The sequence below is a fragment of the Protomyctophum bolini genome, assembly GCF_963924005.1.
Source record: "Protomyctophum bolini genome assembly, chromosome: 12".
In the NCBI taxonomy this organism is placed as follows: Eukaryota; Metazoa; Chordata; class Actinopteri; order Myctophiformes; family Myctophidae; genus Protomyctophum; species Protomyctophum bolini.
Window position 1 is genome coordinate 14749745 of NC_137873.1, and position 23003 is coordinate 14772747.

Sequence of the window (23003 nt, forward strand, 5' to 3'; positions counted from 1 at the left end):
ACGTGAAGTTCTGTTATGTTGTGATATAAAATATTTTGTGGCCAACCTTAGCATAGAATCTACTGACAGGCAAAGAAAATATGATTTACTGCACACAGCCCATTACTACCAAATAGTATAAATACACGATTAAATATAAATAAATGAATAGTATAATAAGTTCATTGTACCTTAGGGATCTTGGCCCCCAGGTCCTGGTATTACTTGTCATTACTTGTATTAATTAACTAATAATTAGTATAATAATTGTTACCTTGGGGATCTTGGCTCCCAGGTCCTGGTATTGCTTGGGGTTTTTCAGGAAGTTGACGAACTCCATGATCTCCAGCTTGGCCTCCTCGCATCCCGCCACGTCTTTGAACTTCACGTCAATCTCGTCCCTCAGCACCTTGGCGGTGGTCTCGCTGACGCTGAAGAGACCGCCCATGCCCCGCCCACCTGGGCGTCCCCCCGCCCCCGGTGCGCCCCGCCGGAACATGAACAGCAGGACGCCAATGATGAGCACCGTGGGGAGCATGCTCAGTAGGAAGGTCCTGGAGGGAGAGGAACACAGAGGATTATTATTAACCCTATAGGGTGAAATACAACATGAAAAAACCTATGTAACCATGGATTTGACTGATGCAGACAAGGAATTTCCCTGCCGTCTTTTTGCGTACTGGTGGCACCCATGTCGTGTACCGGCACTGCTCCGTGTACCAGTGGCCGGGAACCTCTGCACTAAGCAACTCAAAGCAAGGGTGAATACCAAACATTTTCCATTTTGGCAAATTCTTTGGAGGCACTACACACATTATGCTGTGCTGCTCATTCCAGGAATGCCGATCCTTACAAGCTATACCTGATTGTAAAGGTGAATAATAAACGATAAACGATAAAAACGATATAAAATACAAAAACAATTGGTATTATTAACTAATTAGGCGCCACACTGCCATCTGGTGGAGGCTGGAGGGTGCTGTGAAAATAGGTGTCAAAAGGCGAAATCGGAGATGGGTGAATTAAAGGGGACAAATGACCAAAGTTAGGTTTTCAGACTTGTTGTGCCGAGTTTATTTTCAGGTGGGGGTTTAAATATAAGTTTGTTTAAATATAAACATTTGTAATATTTCTCACCCATCACTCTCAGTAGAATAGACGACAGGCAGTCTGTTCTCTCCCTCGATGCCCATCTCATACTGAGCGCTCTCCAGATTCCTCTCAAACGTATCCACACTGCCGATGTTGAACCACACGTACTGCTGAAAAATGAAAATAATTAAATTTGTAGTAGTATTAGTAGTAGTAGTAATAGTATCCATACTGCCAATGTTGGGAAAAGTATTATTATTATTATTATTATGAGACCATGTGAGAGATGGATGATCTCCCAGTGTATCTCCCCGAAACTCATATTCAGGGAATATTATGAGACAGCTGTGACAGCTGCTGAAAGTTTGGGTATCATTAACAACCTACTGTATATGCAGGCAAAATTTCAACATTCTGCTAAGAAGCATGTGTTAAACTAGGGGGGTTGATGGCTGCTGAATACATTGCAAGCATTTTTTATTTATTTTTTGGGCTAGAATCGGCTATAGACGTCATCATCATAGAAAAGTGGTAAAGAATGTATTCCTCCGATTTTATTACATCCCCTGACTACCAGGGTAAAATAAGGGGGTAGTTTCCCCGGTTGGACACAGCGTGGAAGGAACACGTTATTCCAACCAGTTCCCTTCCCCTCCATCAGGGGAAGGGAACATAGACCAACACTAAAACATTTCAGTTGACCAAATGTGACTAAAAACCTAAATGAAAATGTATTCAAATGACCAAAACGAAATAAAGAAATTCTGTCAAAATCAACACTAGGCCCGCGCACGAAAACATATCAAATGATTGAGAAGCGCTCGCTGATATAGAGCATGCTGTAAACTCTCACCCCGTCCACTGGACTCTTCCCCGGTGAGAAGATCACTCTGACATAGCGTTTGTTCACCACTTCTAGGCGATCAACCTGCACAAACAAACACAAAACTTTTTAGTGTGCATCACACCACCATCTACAAGCTCAATGCTCAACTATGAATCAAACTTTTGAAGGGATAGTTCTCCCCCAAAATGACTTTTATTTCCATTGATTACTTCAATTATTATCACCATAGGTTATCAGCAGTGGTTCCCTATGGAGACACAAAGAAGACTCTCTGTGTCTCCATGGGGGAGACACTGCTGGTCATCAAAATAATTATTGGCTTAGGAATGCAACAAAAACAAACAAAAATATCCATGAATTCTCCATGGGGTGAGTACTTGATAGGAAAAAAAAGAATCATTTTAGGGGTGAACTATCCCTTTAAGTACATAATCTTAACCCATTTAGACCTATGGCTGATTCTGAAACGCCTTCTAAATCGGACCTAACTACGTTTTTAGGATTTATGTCTATATCTATCGTCTCTTGTCGGGTGGAAACCTCATATGTCTAAAACTGTTACATTTCAGCAGATCTACAACCTCAAAATGTGTCGCTTTGCGCCATGTTTCGAGCTTGCGGATCTGCTACTTTTGATGCCTTTGAGTGACACTGTAGGATGATCAAGAAGGTAATAATTTACGAAACAAAACACAAAAGGTTCGAATAAGTGGGTTTCTGCCCGATAACAGCGACGGTCCCAGCTGTACAACATATAAGTGTAACATGTCTAAATGGGTTCAGATTGAGTTCATACAGACATTCCCTTACCACTCCTTTAGAGAGGAGGTTGTTGACGAAGTCCTTCCACGTCACCTCTCTCCCTCCGTCCCGGAAGAAGGAATAATATGCAACTGCTGTCCAGAAGGCTGTGGAACCCAGCAGGTACAGACGGAACTCCTTATCATCCCAAGGAATTTCACCCTACACAAACACACAGCAACATACACATTCATATTACTAATACTATTAGTATTAATACTACACAGGTGTTGACACTAAGGGTTGCCCAGTGCCTACATTGGAAACTCTATACCGGTTGTGCTTATAACCGCTTCTGTGGCCAACGCAGAAGTGCCTCTTGCCTACAACAACTGCGGACTAGACCTAAATATATAACTCTATGGACTAGACCGCGACAGAGGCCCGCCGGCTCAAGCGAACTTGAGCCACGTGTGACACCACCGAGCGAGTTGCTGTGTCGAACGTTCGAGTTGCGACCCGATAGACACAGAATAGTAAATCATGTTCTGGCGAGAGCGTTTTCTCCAAATGCCACTCAAAGTGGCTACTGGCCAATCACAGCACGTCCTTGTACAAGTTATATAGAGTTTCGAAGGACGCCCCACCTGCCCGTGGCATGTAAAATAAACTTTTAAGCAGGTGGAGTTTGTTTCCGGTTTGTGCGACCGGACAAGTGATCATTTGAGAGGGGACGCAACCGTCTATAAACACAACACAAGATATCTGTCAAGTGTGAACCCATAGTCATATTCATAGCTATGTAGGTATTTGGCATACAAATTGAGGTATGGCATGGTCGCGAATACAAGCGGCCAAAATGAGTTTTCTCCGACGGGTGGCTGGCATCTCCCTTAGAGATAGGGTGAGAAGTTCAGTCACGCAGGAGAGACCGCTGCTTCTTCGCCTGGAAAGGAGCCAGCTTAGGTGGTTCGGGCATCTGTTTAGGATGCTTCTCGAGCGTCTGCCTAGGGAGGTACTCGATGCACGGACCACATTTTGGGCAAGTGGGCATGACCTTTGGACAAGTAGAACATGATCTGTACTTGCCCGAATTAATGCATTGCAGTTAGTTCCATGGTAATAAATCCACCCAGTACAATATGAGATCGTCTGTACTCAATTAAGAGTCAGAATAAATATAAAAGAATAATACCTTCTGCACACGTCCTAATAAATTAATGAAAGAAATATAAAATAATAATAATACATTCTGGACAGCTGTACTTACCAGTAAGAGTAATAATACATTAATTCAATTAATATATAACAATAATTATATTACAAATATCAATACCTTCTGCATACGGCTGTACCAGTTCGAGTCATCTTTTCGTCCTCCTCGTTTACCACCTCCTGATGCCCCGCCTCCTCCTTCCGATGCCCCGCCTCCTCCTCCTGATGCCCCGCCTCCTCCTGCTGATGCCCCACCCCCTCCTCCTGATGCCCCGCCCTCTCCTCCTGCTGCTGTTTTTTCATTGGCTGTCGGGCTGTCAGGCGGCTTGGAGTCTGGCAGAGAAACACAACAGTAGCAGTACAACATCAGTACTGTTTGTGTGTGTGTGTGTGTGTGTGTGTGTCATTGTGTGTTGTGTTGTTCTGGTACCTCTGGTCTCGTCGTTTTGGGGAGTTTTCTTGCTGTCCGGGAAATACTTCTCAAAGCCTTACAGAGGAAGTAAAGTTACTGTCAATTAATAAATGCATGCATTTATTTATTCTGATAGATTTCTGCTATTGTTGCTATTTATTTATAATAGAATAATTACATTTTTGGACATTTCTTGCCTGTATTGAAATGCCCATACACAAGGCTGCACCAATGACAATGATAATAATGGTCAATTGGGTCAATTTAAAAACGGTTGAAGATATAAATACATTAACAGTCAATATAGATGGACATGACAAGACTAACCATGTCATGATGAGATATGCGCTCGTGCCCGCACACACACGTATTAACTGTATACTTATGTTGCATAATAGCACTGATGTGTGTGTGTGTGTGTGTGTGTGTGTGTGTGTGTGTGTGTGTGTGTGCTGTACCTTTGGGAGGTTTAGAGCAGTGAGTGTTGCAGTCTCTCACAACACTGGTACATGCTGCCCCCTGCTGGCTCCATACAGGTAACTACACAGACACAAAACAAGCATTATAATGAAATATATCAGTTTAATGTATTTGTTGCTGCAGGATTAAGCAACACTGCCCCTCAGTTATTTTGTACATTATATGGCAGATAATATAAACCATATAATATGCAAATTGCAAATAGTACAGTCACAGACTGAGAGCCCACAATAATCTTGTATCCTGTAATGTCAATAAAGTTGGGTGATGACTTATTTAAGCAACCACATGTTTTTTTGATTGATTGAATAGTTTATTGAACATAAATGTAAAAAACAACAGAGTACAGTCAAACACTCCTTAATGTCAACGAAGTCCACAATCACAACAGAGGGAATTCAACAATCTGCAACGCAGATTCGGCTCAAACAAGGGATTAAATTAATTTAGCTCCTATGCCACTAAAATGTGGAATGCTCTACCAACAGCTATAAAGAAATGTGAATCCCTAGACTCCTTCAAAACCTCTCTCAAAGAGCACTTGCAGACGTATCTCGAAACAGGCCCCTGAAAAAATGTCAAAGTCCCCCCACACCCCTATATTTCCACACTGTACACATTTTTCCTTTTTGTTTACATTCTTCAACTGTATGATGATTTTTGTGTGTATATTTGACATGTCTTTAAATGTTCTGATTAATTGAAAATGGAGGACCCTGATGTAAAGTTTTGTAAACAAGTCTTAGTGCTTTTTCTGGTTTATCCTCGTAGCAGACTTTGTATTGACCTGTACTTTTCAGCTGAACAGTACCCATTCTACAAACTGTGAATAAAAGTTTCAATCAATCAATGACCTGTTTTGAATTTGAACATAATGCAGGAGGCATATACGATGCATATACATATGATAATATGTAAGACTGAGGGCCGTATTTTGCGTGTCTTAAGTACCAGGTCTTATTCCCTAACTTGAGTAAACTAAAGACCTGGAGGCGTGATCAATGCTCTTTGGCCACTCGGAATAGCCAAATGGCATTGATCACGCCTCCAGGTCTTTAGTTTACTCAAGTTAGGGAATAAGACCTGGTACTTAAGACACGCAAAATACAGCCCTGAGTGTACAAATGGAACCAAGTGGACCGTTTACAGGTCTGTAACTCTGAGTGTACAAAATAAATGGAACCAATTGGACCCTTACAAGGCTTACAGGCATATTGTAATGTATTATTGGGTCCAATGGTCTAATGCATATCAAACTCAGGCTCCTTGAAATGAAAAGGTTTGACAACCACGTATTTGGAGTTGCATCATGGCACGGTAACTACTACACAACCCAAACTTCCATTGTTACCGAGTCGGTAACAATGGAAGTTGGAGATCCATGCCCCGTTCCACCCATCTAAGAGACGTGGTGCATTTATAGTACGATGCAAGGGTCATATTTGTCAACTGCAAAGTGCAAACAGGCTCATTCCAGTTTAATATCCTTCTATCCATTGGGTTACGCTAACCCAAAATTACGCTAAATATGAGTCTCATGTGTGAAGCACAAAACAACAGTATAAGGAAAAAGGAAAAAGTTTGATGCTTCATAATCCAAACTCATAACCACATGAGAGTACCGGTCACCGTAAGTGAGTGATGTCATTTCTTGGTTTGACCCGATAGGCTTACCATTAGGTCAGACTGTTTCCCTAAATAAAAGTTGGTCACTGCATTGGAAGACAGTGTGCGGGTGTTTGTTCCATGCTTCATAATCCCACAAATGATATTTTAAAAGGTAAATAAACAGGCTTTCCGTTTCCAACGGTATAATTTATTGCCAAGAAGCATTGTAACAAATTTACAATTGATAATAATCTACCAAACACATGTCATAACTATTTGTTCTATGTTTATCTCATGTGATAAACAACACAGCACGGGTGACCAGATGTCCCCCTTTGAGTGGGACAGTCCCTCATTTCTAAGACTTTTCAGGCGTCCCACAAATTGAGACCCTGTCCCACATTGTGACTGGCAGGCACCAGTGTCCAAAACTCCAAATGCCCTAATAGTTAATCCCCATATAGTTGGCTTTCTGTTGTGAAGCTCTCGCATTGTCTCTTTTCATATAAGATGTGTTTTTAAGCCTGTTAAATTAACATGAGAAATATCCCCTAGAACCCCTGCCCTATAGGCTGCTACAGTACCAAGCTATGGCCATACCACCCATGACCAAAATTATCATTTTAAAACAAGATTAGATGTGAGACTCCAAAGGGGTGTAATAACAAAATGATAGGCAATATTGCCTATGGTCTAATATGACATCAAGGCATTTAATAGCAATTTAAGTAATACGTTTCTAATCCCAACAAATCCCACTTGTCCCACACAAGCGACACTTTCTGTCCCTCAAATGAACAGTTTGTCACCCAAAGTACGCCTGAAGAACAGTACAAGATTATCTTTAAAGTTCGGATGGTCTAATGTTTAAATGTATGTGAACATATATAGGCTCATACACTGTTCATTGATGTTTATAACATCAATGAAAAACAATTAAATTGCTCCCATGCACACATCATAAATATAAAATATTTTCCTCCTGCTAAATTCGTTTTCAGGTGAATAATAATAATAATAATAATAATAATAATAATTTACCTGTCGTGTTGTGGTGACATTTGGAGGTAGCAGGGACCTCAGAATGTTCCTGAATCCTTGTGATAAACGCAGGTATCGATGAGCCATCCTGATCGATAATCAAAGAGAAATAACTATTGTCCGTTCCATAACCCAACCAGTCTGATCGATCAGCTATAATCTATAGTCTATAGTCAGTGATTAAACATCTGTTTGTCGCTCATAACCTCAGCACTCCGCCATCTTTACTGTTATCCAAGGGACGCTGACGTCATGACGCAGATGAGACGCTGTGTTCTTCTTCGCTGCGGGAGAGCGGCCACAACGCCCCCTGCTGTAAAGTTGTCTTGTGGTGGAAGAAGTAGCCTACCCAGTTTTTGTATTTAACTTAAAGTAGCAATATAGGCCTAGTGTTATAAAATACTACACAAAAGGGACTGTTTGTTCGAGTCTAGAACAAGCCGCATTGGTGTCTGGTAAGAACTTAACCGAGATGTCTAGATCCCGCTGCACGCATCTCTATATAAAAAGGCCAAATATCCTGACTCGTATCATGGATCAAGGTGATGGAGTCTCTCTTGGTGAGAGAGAGCTGGTCAAGGAACTTGAAGGTTGAATGTCGCTAAACTCAAGGGTATAATTAACACTCTTTATATATGGCTTGGCTGGATGCTTGTCACGATGACACTGCCAGTCGGCTAGATGCTTGTCACAAGGACGATGCCAGTCGTCTATATCCATATATGGAGTTCTACATTAGCATGAGGAGGTTTTTGTCAAAGCGCTTTTTAAAGGAGCATTCAGTGATTTGGAGAAAAAAACGGTCCGCCCCGTAACAAGATGTGCACATGCACACGCTCTACAGCAGGGGACCGTAGAGTAATAAAAGGATAGATACTGAACCGGAGCGACGTTGGCGCCCTCATTACAGCTTGTAAGTTTCAATGTGTGCCGCCGCCTCTCAGTTCTTGCCTGAATTGTAGTTGCGAACGCATTGAGCACATAGAGATTGAGCACTAACTATAGAAGCTGGCCTAAACTCTGTCTGTGTCTGTGTCACGCTGTAACACCATCGGCCCACCACCAGAGGGCGCAGCTGTATCACACACAAAAGAAAACACACGCACACACACACACACACACACACACACACACAAAAAACTTAACTTAAAAATTTAAAATTAAATCTTAAAAAAACATTTAAAATAATAATAATAATAAAAAAGAGAGAACTTAAAAAAAAACTTTAAAAAGTACTTGTACTAGTAATTGTTATTGCAATTTACGAGCTGTGTTCGCTTCCCGCGTTCGCGCGTCTTACTTGTAGTTAAGTAGTATCTTAATTCGGCCGTTTGTGTTTCAGGGCCAGCACTAAACCTGCTGCTTTGCTGATCCTTCCACCCACTCTCATGTACCGCCATGTTTGAGAGAGCATGTTTGGTCCTCGCTGTTGGATTGCTGGTCGCCTAGTCTGGGCCTTGGTTCACCCATATCGGGTTTAATTCTATTCCTCTATTATATTGTATTCCCTTAGTATCTGGGCTTATTTATATATATATATATATATATATATATATATATATATATATATATATATATATATACACATATTACACACTATATCATTGTAATTTGGATACGACGGAAGAGAATAGGCTACTGTCATTTTAGAATACCTCCCACTAAATGCTGCTATATATTTCCTTACAGGACCGGTGCTGGGGACAAGCTACGCTGGAGCAGTTGACGGCCGTCCAGTGGTGCAGTGGTAATGCCCTTTTCTCTTTAGTTTACTATTTCGTTGTGGTTTATTTTGAGTTGCTGTGTTTTGTTTTGTTGTGTTGTGTTATTACCACCACCCTGGACAGGTGATCCTGCCCAGCTCCCCTCCTCCCCCCAGTACTGGCTTGTAGCCGTGTGATATCCCTAGCTATATGCACTTTATAGTCACTCGCACTTTAACCCTGTTGGATACATCTAAAATTGCTATTTATTGATGAATGAAATGTCTTCTTGCTCGATTAATTGTTTATATTGCTGACCAATTAATTAAAAAATGTATTTTGTATATTGGTTACACACGTTTCTGCCTGCCTTGCCTATATTGTATACTGAATCTGTGTTGGGGAGTCAATAAGTGCTCCGGGTGTTCAGTGTTATTCTTAGTAAAATATCTCCTGGGGCGCAATTCCCCAGGTGGCGTAGTTGGCTATCTTAATACCATCCTATCACACATGCATAAACTTTCCTTAATGATGATATCTGGTTGCAGTATTTATTTAAGATGTACTGTACTGTATGCTACTGTACTGTACTGTAGTGTGCGTGTGCGTGTGCGTGTGCGTGTGTGTGTGTGTGTGTGTGTGAAAGGGGAGGGGTGAATGTGGAAATTGTGATGTAATTTGCATCACAGCGAAATGTTGCGCAATAACAGTGTGGCAGTCAAAAGCAAGATTTGTACAGTAAATATGCCAGTTGCATGGATGCAATGTAGTGCAGTAGAATTCCTGTGGCATGCAGTTTTTTGTGCATGGAGAGATGATGCTAAGTAACGGAGTGGTTTGGTCGGAGAAGCCGAATGGATAAACGGCCATGTGGTTGTGTACCCACTTTCCATTAGGGTGGAAGGATGTTTAGGACACAAACACTTTCCTGGGGTTTTTATGTGCGTAATATGTTTCTTTTTTATATTTTAGACAGTCATGATGCTATGTTCATGACCAAAAACTTTGGTCATGTGAAGCATGAAAAATGTGGTCTCACTTCAAAGTCACACCTCCATACAGCAAGGAGGGGAAGTGCACTAAAGCATTATGGGCATTGTAGGAATCCAGCAATCTAGTCAAACACACAGACTTCATTATTTTTCTGGCCAAGGGTGCACATTTGAAAATTGTGCTACTGTTATCTACTACAAATACTATTAACATTGAGGAACTGCAGTTTTTTTTAACCCAGGTCAGTTGAGGTAAACATCAGCCTCCTTTAGGACATCCTCTTTTTGGTGAAAGTAGTCTCTGAACCATGAAATGTGATCCTTTTTCTGTTGGACTGTCAGATGAGCATTTCTGGCCAGACCAGCCACCACAAGCTCCATGAAGTGACGCACGGGCCCTTGCTGGGGAAAGCCTCCCTCCAGGTGTTTATCCAGGAAAACATGCTCATGGAACGGGACACTCATCTCTTCTTCCATGTCGGCTTCATTGTTGATTGGATACTCCCACAGTTTTCCTTCTTTGGTCCACTGAATCATTTCTTCTAAAGCATTGCGGGGTGATTGATTTGTTGACAGAACTATATGATTAGTAAAGTCAACATCCCATAGGGTTGGCCTCGCTACTGCGGCCTCAGCTTCTTTGTCTACAGAGGGGGAGAAGATGCCAAGTATTTTCCCTGAAAACAGGGTCCTCCTTCTCCATCCGGAATTCAGCTCAGCTGTGATGCCTTTGTCATATACATACCCTTGCCCATCATCATCAAAGCGTATCTGATTAGCTGGTCGAGGATGCCGTCTGTTTGGTCCTCTCCCCACTTTCATGTCAGCAATGATTACACCTAGATTGTTAACTTCCCCTTTCTTCTGGGCTTTAGCAACTGCCTCATGTTTCCTCAGTTGTCCGAGAAGCTCAGATTTGGCCTGGCTTTGGTTTGGTAGAGTGGCGGCAGCGGCTGTGGCAGCAGCAACCAGATCAGGATTCAACATATGACTCTGGATAGATGCCTCCTCTGTGGCCTTTTGAAACATACTCTCCGTGCTCTCCATAGCTGCTGGCTTAGGCTTGGGGGTGGATGTAGAACTTTGAAGGACTTTTGTGTTTTTAAACTTCCTCTTGCTGGTAGTAACATCTACCTTCAAAGCCCCCAGGAGATCCAGAAGACTCTCCTTGCTGCTCTTTGACGAGTCACATTTGTTATCTTGCTTAGGAGGAAGAGAATCATTCATTTCACAGTAGTTTATTGGACTCATGCTAAGGGATTTGACTCCGCCATTTACAACCCTTAAAACAGTCAGTGCAGGTATGTCACATTTCATTGGTAACACACATAGCTCAACTGCATGCTTTAGAGCTCGATATACAGAATAAAACAATCTTGTATACATTGTTGATCAATATAGAAGACATTTAAGGTAATCCTTCCTTGCAGTTAGTTAATTATGTAGCATGAGGTAAGTCGTTTCATTTTGTTGTTGGGGTCCACAAAATTCACAAGCTGCTCACAGGTCGGGTTGAATCTGGGATGTAAGGCCAGATACCTTGGTTTGTATGGGAATTGGAGTGTGCTTGAGTGTGGTTGTCTAGAGGTCAAAGGTCTTGAAGGTTGCTCATAAGAGTGGAGAGTTGGTTGGTTGAATCTATTACACTAGGAGAGTTCTGCCCCGTTTATACCGTGCCGCTGAGCTGGTCGGGGTAGCCATGCTGGTGATGTCAGAATGAGTCAGCTATAACCCATGGAGTGTTTGATGTCAGCCGTATGTGTTGGTCAGCTCCATATAGGCCTATGGAATTCTGGTCGTGTAAAGTTGATGTCTCCAGCTGATGTGGGGTCGATGATGTCAGTATTGTACTACCAACTATGGTAATCTTTACATCAAGGGTGCGAGAGCACTGAGGATATCCAAATACAAGCTATGTTGGGCGATAAACAATTAGCTAAATCTAACTTGAATAAACCAGCAAGACGCCCTGAGGGCGAGAAGCGACCTCTCCTTTATGGGTCCATGCATCCGCCTGGGTGACAGCAGACTGCTGGACGAGTGCTGGTGCTTTGGCATCAATTATGGAATGAATTCTGTACTTGTCATATATGGAGCATATCTTATAATGTACAGGGTTTGATGATGTCAGATCAACATATGGAATGTCAGAACAGGAAGGACGGTTGGAGAAGGATCGACATATGGAATGTCAGAACAGGTCAGCTCCATATATGAAGATCTAAGGGTTTGAGGTCAGATGTAGAGTTGTTGGCTGGCTCTGGTGATGATCCAGTCTTCTCCATGTATGGTTATCCAGGGTTAGATGAGGTCAGTGTCGTGATCTTCATATTAAAGAATTGGAGATCATGATGGCCATACTGTATATGGTGGCGTGACGTTTAACGAGGTGTAATGTCACAAGACTTGGCCATATATGGAGGCGTGATGTCACGAGGCGTGACCATATATGGAGGCGTGATGTCACAAGGCTTGACCATATATGCAGGCGTGGGGTGACTATAACTGACGGACGGGAGATGCAGGTTTTCATTAGCCTAGCTAATAAGCCAGACGTAAATCAGCCGTTGGCAAAAAATAAATTGCCTGCCGACCGACGACAGTGTGATATGAGTCTTACTTATAGCCAGGCTAGCAGTGCAGTGATATGCAGTAACCAATAGGACAGATCCTGTGTTCACTCCTGGGCAGGAGAACACAATAAGATAACCCAAAACATACGGCTAGTCACATGCACTCATATTTCAATAAATCGAAACGTCCTTATTTGTGGTGAATGGCCTGAGTAGCTACTTTGCACCCCGTCTGAATAGCATACATGTGAAATGTACAAAAGTATTGGCATCAAAATATACGTTAAGTATACCTAAATCTATACTTAAACCCTCATTATCAGTACTGACCCAAATTTTAGTATTTATTTTCTGTCAGCCGATCTACAAGCTCACAATGTGTGAATAAAGAGCTCTCAATAAATTACAGTAGTGATCAGCTAGAGCAAACATGTTCATATCAAGGTGCCAGGGGTCCCTGCATGCTGAGCTGTTTATTTCTCATCACCCACCGTCTATCCGGTGGGTGATGCAGTGCCCAGTGGTCCAGCGACACCAAGTACCATGCTGCTTGTGCCCTCTGTGTTTGCTCCAGAGCCCTGGCAACTTTGAAACTTTTCACCTGTAGCCTACCACTCGTTATGGGATATAATAACATCAGATTTAATTAAGAAAAACTAGTCCTGTAATACGCATACATTTGGCAGATGATAATAGGTCAAGAATGTAATTATGTTGTGCCTATATACATTCCTTTAAGTATTTACCAGGGGGGCAGTCAGACAGATATTTTGTGAAGCTACTAAGGAAATCGGGATTTCCTGAAAGTTCATATAATGGCCTGTTGTGGCGCTGTCATTGGGCCCAAAAAAACCCATAGCCCAAATGTGCCCAAATGTGGAGATGTCTGACGCCATAGCTCTGACATCAGATGGATGTATAGGTCGGCCTCCAAATACTTTACCAGCGGGTTCTTCACCAGTTAACCTCTCTGACAGATATGCTCTGTGATAAATACCCAATTAAACAACATGCTCTCCAACAGACTGTTAAGCAATAGACAGATAACTAGTTAACCAACATGCTCTGTGACCGTCAGCTGACGGCTCTGAGGAACAGATTTAAGCGAGAGGCCCACTCTCTCCTGCAGGAAGAGGAGTCTGGCGGAGAGCTCGGTGAGAAGGTCAGAGAGGAGCAGAAGGACACACCACTGCCTCGCATCAACAGACACTCAGTCTTCTGGATCCTCGCCTCTGTCTGCGTCACCTACTGCGTGGACTTTGTCTACGTCGTCCTGCACAGCGACGACGTCAAGCGCCGATGGCTGTCCGTGGGCGTGGCGCTCCTCGCTGTCTGCCTGTGTCTGAGCGCATTCTGCGTCGTGTACCTGGAGTGGTTCAGGGGAGTCCGGCGCTACGAGGAGGAGTACCCCGCTGTCGTGCCCCTCACCGTCGCGGCCTTCACTGCAGCGTCATTCAGCGTGAACGTGGCGCTGTGGCCCGTGTGGAAGCTCCTCACTCCACTGGTTCTGTCCACTCAGTTCATGGGCCTGGTAATGCTCCTCACCTTACTGGGGTGAAGACTAAATCAGTGGTACCTTTTCAGGCAGCGACCTCCCCTAAACTGGGGACCCCCTAAAATGATCCTATTTGAACTGGGGACCCCCCACCCTGACAAGCATATCTTTTCTTTCTTTTTGGAGGTATCAAAATGTCTTAAGTCCTTCAATAATTTGTCACTTCTTTGCTCCCCCTCCCCCTTTTTTTGTCTGTTTTTGTTAGTGTGTTAGTTTTGTAGTGTTAATGTTGAGGAGGGTTTCAATGTTAAATGTCGCAACAATGAGGTTCTGTCTGAGCATAATTGATTATCGTTAGCCTAATAGCCTCTATAGCATTTTGCCTAAGTCATATTTTAAGGTTTCCTATCTGCCTTTGGCCCTTTACTTATGCCTAACTATAGGCTACTAGGCTGAATCATCCTGCCTTTGATTGATTAATTGAATACTTCAACAGTTCAAAAAATCACAGGCAAGTACAGTTCAATACAAGGTCTGCTAAAAAAGCCTATGGACCGATTCCGTAACGGGTCTCATGGTCGCAGCCTACGTATTTCCTGTAGGCGGAGACGACACATCTGCAGTTTCCCCGCACCAAGCTTCTACTACAGTGAATGGAAAAGTGACTGATGTTATTCTGCCTCAAACGTTACTCTTTTACCTGCTTTTTACTAACACTAACATTACAAAGATGCCCAGAACATCGGGATGAACCTGTGTAGTTTATGGCTGCTCCAACAGTAGTGGCAACATTCAAAAAAATGGTGGCTGAGACCAGAGCCATTGAGTAATGGTTGAGACAAAGCAGTGAAAGGTCCTGAAAGATACACCATCAGTCTTACCCAATACCCAATCTTTCTGTTTTAGGAACACAAGGCTGCTGTACTTTATACCTCATACTTAGCATTAAAGTATGAGTATGTCATCCCGATGTTCTGGGCATCTTTGTAATGTTAGAGTATATATATATATATATATATATATATATATATATATATATATATATATATATATATATATACACACACACACACACACACACACACACACACACACACACACACACACACACACACACACACACAACTCAGTGACCTAAAGAAAAACAAATCTCTGACACAAGTAGAAGATCTTAAAATAGCCTCCCACTATGTACACAAATATCTTTTCACAAATGGATATGGGTAACTATATGCTGGAAAACTTTCTGCTAGTCTTTTTTTAACTTTTCTACTGACATGCAGGCTTCAAAACATCTTCCCGGTGTTTTTTTTTTGGAAACTTTACTCTTAACTTTTTGTGTATATATATATATATATATATATATATATGATGTATTATTGTAGGATGATCTTAATCATTATTATAGGTTATAACAGGTTAATGAAGTCTTTAAAATCAGCCCCACCTTTGTCAGCTGCAACAATAAAGCGATGAACTGATTACTGATTGTTACATTTTCCAATAGGATAATAATGAGTACTTTTATGTTTGGTACCATAAGTACACCTTGATGCAATAGTACTTTTACCCAAGTAACCTTTAGAATGCAAGACTTTTACTTGTAACACAGTATACTACATTGATACTTTTTACTTGCATACTACTTCTAGGAAAACAACTCATGTTTCGCTGGTGTCCCCCCTTCCCCGCCAATCAGAATAAAGCACTGTTCACCCCGACAACCAATCACTGAGCACTAAACAGTCATGTGTAGAACGTGGAGCATGCAGCAGATGTGTGTGTGTGCGTGCGTGCGTATGCATCTGTAAGTCTGTCTGTCTGTCTCGGACAGACAGTGTGCGTGCGTGCGTGCATATGCATCTGTCTGTCTGTCGGTCTGTCAGTCAGACAGACAGACGCATACACACGCACGCACACACACACACACACACACACACACACATCTGCTGCATGCTCCACGTTCTACACATGACTGTTTAGTGCTCAGTGATTGGTTGTCGGGGTGAACAGTACGTGCTTTATTCTGATTGGCTGGGAAGGGGGGACACCAGCGAAACGTGAGTTGTTTTCCTAGAAGTATACGCAAATGTACTTATTTACTTCCCAGTACCACTGGTTGGGTGACAGCTGCTAGAGGGGTGTGGTCTGACTCCGGAGCAGCATGTATAAAGTTGAGTGAGGTAAAAGTGTGTCTGGAACAGCTGAATTCACCTGAAGGTAAACCTCTGATTACTCTCAGTATTATTGATGGTGATTATTCGTTGATTATTACACACATGGAGATTATGGATTATTTGTGGTTGTTATTGACTGTGGTTTCCATGGTTACGTCCAGGGGTTTGCGCTGCATCATGGGAGAATGGACGGAATGTTTGGAGTTTGGGATTCATCTGGCCAGAGACGCTAGTCAGGTACCGGTCGGTCTGTCTGTCGCGTGTGTGTGTGTGTGTGTGTGCAAGCGAGCGTGTGCGTGTGTGTGTGTGTGATTATTATTAATATTATTATTATTATTATAGATGGTGTTGGAGGGGTTCCACCGGCAGAAAGATGTCAAGTTGAAGAGTTCTCCTGCTGACCTGGTGACTGAGACTGACCAGAATGTAGAAAACCTACTTATATCCTCTATCAGAGAGACATACCCTGATCACAGGTTCGGTCTGTCTGTCTGTCTGTCTGCCTGTCTGCCTGCTTGCTTGCCTGCCTACAGAGGTGTAGTCCGAGACTGTGGAATCTAGTAGTCTGGCTATGTGAGACTATGTATTAGGAACAGGAAGTGGTCATGCGATGCTTTTGTGTTTGACCTTTGACCTTTCAGGTTCATAGGGGAGGAGTCTCTAGTGTTTAACCTTTAAATGTATAGTTCACCTCCATAATTACTATACTATTACTCTCTCCATGGAGACTTGAATTCAGGGATATTTTTCGTTTTTGTCACATTACTAATAATTTCATGACCAGCACAGTGGTTCACTATGGAGACACAAATCAATTATCCATGACTTCTTCATGGACTTCAATCCATGAATGAAAGTCTCCATAATCAATATCCCTTTAACCTCACAGGTTCATGGGAGTTTGACCTTTGACCCCTCAGGTTTATAGGGGAGGAGTCTGTAGTAGCAGGGGAGCCGGTGGTTTTGACTGACAGCCCAACATGGATCATCGACCCCATCGATGGAACCGTCAACTTTGTTCACAGGTTGCAACACTATTATTATTAAAATTACAGCTGCTATAAGCAATAATATGTCAACATTTTTGGGAGATGACCAGTACAACCTATTGTACTGGGAGCTGACCAGTACAGCCACAGTCTAATGTTGTTGTACTGGGAGCTGACCAGTACAAACATAGTCTAATGGTGTTGTACTGGGAGCTGACCAGTACAACCACAGTCTGATACTGTTGTACTGGGAGCTCATGCTGACTAGTACAACCACAGTCTAATATTGTTATACTGGGAGCTGACCAGTACAACAGTCTTATTCCGTTTGTCACTGGGCAGTTGGGTTAGTGTTGTGCTCAGTTCAAAGGGGTATAGTGTCAATCCTTCATTCACATCAAAGATAGTAAAACAACTGCAGATCACAAAATGCAATGTATACAATCATCCTCATGTCTTCCTTTCATTCTGATTGCAGGTTTCCTTTCGTAGCCATATCTATTGCCTTCGCTGTCAACAAACAGGTAGACACTACTAAACCACCAGTAAAAAACACATTGTGACTGTCTCCCTTACGAGTGTGAGCTGGCCAAAAGGCATATTTATTACAAATATTGCCAGCAATTACAAATACAGAACAATGACAGACATATGTATAACTACCTAGAAAGCTCAGGGAAACATAATTAAAATGTAAAACAACAGATCGGGAGAGGGACCAGTAAACCTAAAAACATGTTTTAAAATTGGCTAAGCAGGAAAAGTTTCTGGTATAAGTACGTCCATGCTAATCCTTTTCAAAGTTTTTTTATGAATCACAGGAGCCAATTTGAGTCTGGTCTGCAGGTCGTTCCATGACCGAGGCCCAAAATGTGAAATAGTCCTTTTTCCAACCTCGGATTTTGATTTAGGTTGAGAGGAATCTGAACTAGGAAAGATTTGGAAGATGGAAGATTACAGAGATGCGAGATGTTAAAGTGGACCAACCCATGGAGCCGTATAAAGTATAAAAATGTGTCCTTGGAGTTGGAGTTAGTACTAATAACACAACACCAGTGGTGGAAAAAGTACCCTAACTTTAACTGCATGACAGCACGCTTACGATCCACACCTGCATACGTTTGACCAGAATTGAACAGAGCCTTCATTAGTAGGCTACTATCAACGGTAACCACCTGTTTGGTGTGGTTCAGGAGGTGGAGTATATTCTGTTGGTTGTGTGATGTGGTTCAGGAGGTGGTGTATATTCTTTGGTTGTGTGGCGTGGTTCAGGAGGTGGTGTATATTCTTTGGTTGTGTGGCGTGGTTCAGGTGGAGTTTGGCATCGTGTACAGCTGTGTCGAAGATAAGATGTTCAGTGCTGAGAGAGGACAAGGAGCTTTTCTGAACGGAGTCCCTCTACATGTGTCTCACCAGAAAGGTACCTATACCTACCTTCCTATCTACCAACTACTGTACCAGTGCTACGTAAAAGTAAAGTAAAAGTACCAATACTGCATTATAGAAATACTCTGTTACAGGTAAAAGTCTGGAATTCAAACTTTACTTGGCATCAAAATCTATTTAAGTACCAAAAGTAAAAGTACTAGTACGTTTTTAAATATATTTAATATAAAATATATATATATATTTCTTTTTACAGTATAGGCGGACAGGAAATGGGGAGAGGGATGGGGGGAAGACATGCAGTAAGGGAGGTCAGGATCGGGAGTCGAACCTGCGGCACACTACCAGACTAGATTGCCAGTCAAGGTGCCTGGACCACTGAGCCATGGCCCAGGCCATACTTATACTTAAAATAATTAGAGAATAGCATCAAAATGTGTCGCAATGCGACCAATTTACCTTATTCTTGCACACCGCAACCTTATGCTTGCACACCAGGTGGTATGCAGGGCAGTTGAGTGATATCCAACGAGCACTTTCAAACTGCAACACTTAAAAAATAATCACCTGCAAGGAAAGAAAGTAGCTCATAACATGTCTGTAGTGGATCTTTATGAAACGAACACTAGAAAGAAGCTAATTAAAGCTTTTCGTACATCTGCAATGTTGGCTGAGTTTGACGTTGTTTAATACAATCAGATAGGACTTTTCTGTTTGGATGTATGGGCTGTCAATGGGAAATTCAAATTGCATCTAGTTACCACCCTGCCAACTTATGGCAAGATGACCTCGGTATGCATATGGTCAATAGTAAGCTTGTGAGCTTGCCATTTTCAAATGGCCAAAATATATAGGGCCGAAATGTTTATAATAATCAAAATCTACAAAGTAACTATTAAGTAAAGTTTTCAAATAAATGTAGTGGAGTAAAAGCCTGTCTGTCTGTCTTTCAGAGTCCATGTGGTCCAACTTTGTTTCTTAACCTGCATGCCGTGCGTGCATGTGTGTAACAGACATCCATCAGTGTGTAGTGGTGACAGAGATCGGAGCAGAGAGAGATGATTTGTCCCTGTTAACGATGACCTCCAACATCTACAAACTGCTTAAGCTACCTATCCATGGGTAAGAGAATCCTACTGAAACTATGATGTCACCTTATGTACAACCGCAAAGTGTGACTACCAGTATATCGCCATGCAGGGGTGCTCAGGTGGCACAGTTCAAAACCGCTCTCAAAGGGCACCTACGGACAGCTGCAATTCGAAACTGGCCCCCGTAAAATCTGAATCCACCCATTATACTAATTAGGGCTCTGTTCATTTAGTGTACAGTGGTTCTCAAACTGTTTAATTTCAAGGACCCCCGGACCATAAGTAACTCAGAGTTACAAAGCCGTATGGGGCAGGGGAGTGTTTCTAGTGAGCTAGCCAACATGTACAATAGCATGCAGCACCCTGACTCTGTTTGACCAGAAAGGAACAGAGCCTTCATTAGTATCATTGATAATGGTATAGTATAACACCTGTTAAGGAAGTAGGGAAGGTGTCAAGTCAAACTCTAATTCCACTCCAAAGGACATTAAGGAAACAACTCCAAGATTTCCAACTCATTCAACTTTTATTTTCCAACTTTTTCATGCTGTGCACAGTTGGCTTCATTTGTTGATTTGGTTAGTTTCAAGTCTTGTTTTTAAACAATATTTTAAACAATTAATGTATTTTAAGCAATCCAATGCCTTATTTAAAGGACTTTTAAACGAATTTAGCAAAGTCATTTTAAGAACCATTTTAATTAAATATTTCAAATTAACCATTTAAACACTTGGAATAAAGAAATTAGATAATTAGCTGATCCTTGAGCTTGTAGCTCAGCTCTTTTCCAACTAGGCATTTTAAACCTTTAACACAGTGAAACATGAACTGTTCACATTTTAGTTAGTATTTTAAATTATTCAAGTAAATCATTTCTAACTTTGTCTTATTTTGTAAAGTTATACTTTTGAAACACAAATGAAAGCTTCCAATCATAACATGAAATACTGCAATGTGGTCCTTCTCCAATCCAAACTGTAGCAGTTACTAAATACATTATTCCATTAAAGCCAGATTTTAAACACATTAAGCAGTATTTACAAATATCACTGATTAAGACAAAATAATATCACTGACCATTGGCGTCTTTGGACTTGGAACATGCCGAGTAAATCTTGCTTCTTGTCTCTGGTGTATAGTTTGTTTGAATGCTCCCTCCAGCCTTTTCAGGTGTTCCAGCTCAGCCAAACGAGCAGCCATCTTGCTGGTGCACTCTGGGAGATGTAGTTACCAGAGTGTGATGTTGGAAGATGCCTAGCAGCAAACTCTGCACTTCTGAGTTTCGACAAAACAGAAGGGGCCCAAGTTCTTTCTAAAATGGTGTGTCAGTGTGCATTGAGCCCATTGGCCTGTGTTCGGGGGAGGAAACACGGATGCGGGGAGGGTGATATTTGTCTATGAATGCCTACGGGCTGCAGCACCTGTCAACAGGGAGTGTTGGGCGGGAGTACGGTGGAGACTCTACGTCCTCCCGGTGGGGCCGTGGGGGCTCCTCACTGCCAGAAGTGTCAGTAGGACAGAACAGCAGCAACAGTTGATGCAACACGCGTTGTTGTGGGCATGTAGAGCTGCTATTCTCCAGCTTTAGGCTCATGGTTAAAAATGGCATTCATAAAATCACTTTCTTAGAATGTTGATGTAATATGAATTCCTGTGTGTGTGTGTGTGTGTGTGTGTGTGTGTGTGTGTGTGTGTGTGTGTGTGTGTGTGTGTGTGTGTGTGTGTGTGTGTGTGTGTGTCAGTGTGCGTGCGGTAGGCACAGCAGCGGTAGACATGTGCCTCATAGCCACAGGAGCAGCGGATGCATATTACCACATCGGGATGCACTGCTGGGACATCGCTGCCTCCACACTCATCGTCTCCGAGGCGGGAGGCGTCGTCATGGATACCGATGGTAAGCACAACAGACAGACAGGCAGACAGGCAGGCATGTGTGGTGGTACTCTCTCTCAGTGTCATGTGTGTATATCTCTCTCAGGGTCTCAGTTTGACATGATGTCCCGGAAGGTCATCGCTGCCAGCTCTGTGGACGTGGCCAATAGCATCGCAAAGGTGGTCCGCGCCTTCCCCTGTCGCCGTGATGACGAGGATCCTCTTAACCCATTCTTATACTAGAAACACCGAATCGACCTCTACGCATGCAGAAACCTCCTATTCTCCATATTTCAACTTTTTATGATTTTTCTTAGGGGCGCTATAGGCCGTCAAATGCATGGCTTTTGAAGATTATGTCATATGGCAGCCAAGTCTATGGACTTTTTAATGTTTGTTTAGGGCGATAGACGCCATATGGCCAATATAAATACATAATATGCTATTTTGAGGAAAATCTTTGAAAGTAAAAGTGGTTAAGCGTGTGTACATTTCATAAATGTTGAACCAATGAAAAGTATTAACAAGTGCTTATGTGACTATATATACAGATCCATGTAGCAGTACCAAACTGGTATTAAAAAGTACCAGTCATGGACATCGAAAGTTTCCAGCCAACAGCTACAGTTTCGGGAGGTGTCAAAAAAGTTTCCACAGGGATAACTGGCTTACTATACTACTTAGGCCCTACTAGTTGTAATACAGACTCATGTAGGCGCTACTAGTTGTAATACAGACTCATGTAGCCACTTGTGAACATCATGAAAACAATGTATCACTCTTTAATATTCTTTATTCGTTAATAATACCTCATACACAACTGCATATTGTACAGTTCTGTCTAAGGCCCATTTCTTGTCTTATTTAATTGTTTTGTTTCTTTGGGATATGCAATTCTTTAAAACATGTCAACCAATTACTGAAAACACATTAAAAATCACACCTGTGTGAAGTGAGGGGCGCTCTTATCATCAGACATCGTCATAGATCATCTCATACCGGCCAATCACAATTTGTGTCCTCACTTTCGTCTTCAATGTCAATGCCATTCAATGTTTGTGTTAGGTCAAACACTCACAACTGGCCATTCATTGTGAATGGCTTACAATGTTTGTGTGTACACAAACCCTCCAAGCTGGACACAGGAGGGGCTAGCACCCCTCAAAATGTAAATATGAATCCTGGATTATCAAATAGGATAGGCCTACAGTAAATTGCCACATTTTGGAGAATTCAGCCTTTGTAATTTTTTCATTGTAATGTGAAATACATTAAGATGCCAGTACCAAAATGTTGTCTCTTTGCATTTT

General features: G+C 42.1%; 4 protein-coding genes across 5 annotated transcripts in view; 2 read left to right on the top strand and 2 right to left on the bottom strand.

Moving 5' to 3' along the window:
* afg3l2 (AFG3-like AAA ATPase 2) overlaps nt 1–7867 on the bottom strand; it is a 15697-nt gene extending 7830 nt beyond the window's left edge. Inside the window, exons 1-8 of one of the 2 annotated variants that reach the window (XM_080778532.1) lie at nt 7416–7867; nt 4745–4826; nt 4305–4361; nt 3996–4207; nt 2729–2881; nt 1925–1999; nt 1117–1238; nt 254–533 (exon numbers count right to left, since the gene is read on the bottom strand). In XM_080778532.1, the coding sequence (XP_080634658.1) occupies nt 254–533; nt 1117–1238; nt 1925–1999; nt 2729–2881; nt 3996–4207; nt 4305–4361; nt 4745–4826; nt 7416–7502 (1068 nt within the window). In that variant the 5' untranslated portion in view covers nt 7503–7867. Of the gene's footprint in view, nt 1–253; nt 534–1116; nt 1242–1924; nt 2000–2728; nt 2882–3995; nt 4208–4304; nt 4362–4744; nt 4827–7415 lie in introns of both variants that reach the window. The other variant, XM_080778531.1, reaches the window with a different exon arrangement.
* A 2486-nt stretch (nt 7868–10353) lies between these two features.
* LOC308326089 (small ribosomal subunit protein mS31-like) lies at nt 10354–11361 on the bottom strand (the record flags this gene model as incomplete). Its single annotated transcript, XM_080778899.1, has 1 exon — nt 10354–11361. The coding sequence occupies one exon, from the start codon at nt 11359–11361 to the stop codon at nt 10354–10356; it is 1008 nt and encodes a 335-aa protein (XP_080635025.1).
* A 2382-nt stretch (nt 11362–13743) lies between these two features.
* Nucleotides 13744–14241, top strand: LOC308326090 (transmembrane protein 128-like; the record flags this gene model as incomplete). Its single annotated transcript, XM_080778900.1, has 1 exon — nt 13744–14241. One exon carries the CDS (start codon nt 13744–13746, stop codon nt 14239–14241), a length of 498 nt encoding a protein of 165 aa, XP_080635026.1.
* A 2034-nt stretch (nt 14242–16275) lies between these two features.
* On the top strand, nt 16276–22924 carry LOC308325007 (inositol monophosphatase 1-like). The gene is made up of 9 exons (XM_080777386.1): nt 16276–16398; nt 16517–16592; nt 16698–16831; nt 17276–17380; nt 17823–17868; nt 18656–18764; nt 19744–19852; nt 21564–21715; nt 21800–22924. Exons 2-9 carry the CDS (start codon nt 16533–16535, stop codon nt 21934–21936), a joined length of 852 nt encoding a protein of 283 aa, XP_080633512.1. The 5' UTR covers nt 16276–16398; nt 16517–16532; the 3' UTR covers nt 21937–22924.
* Nucleotides 22925–23003: the final 79 nt, after the last annotated feature.

Bases quoted from the DNA above. Each gene is read 5' to 3' on its own strand.
- LOC308325007 (XM_080777386.1), top strand. From the start codon at position 16,533: ATGGGAGAATGGACGGAATGTTTGGAGTTTGGGATTCATCTGGCCAGA. The intron at 16,832-17,275 runs GTTCGGTCTGTC...TTGACCCCTCAG, and splicing joins GAGACATACCCTGATCACAG to GTTTATAGGGGAGGAGTCTG. The intron at 17,869-18,655 runs GTAGACACTACT...GGCGTGGTTCAG, and splicing joins CCTTCGCTGTCAACAAACAG to GTGGAGTTTGGCATCGTGTA.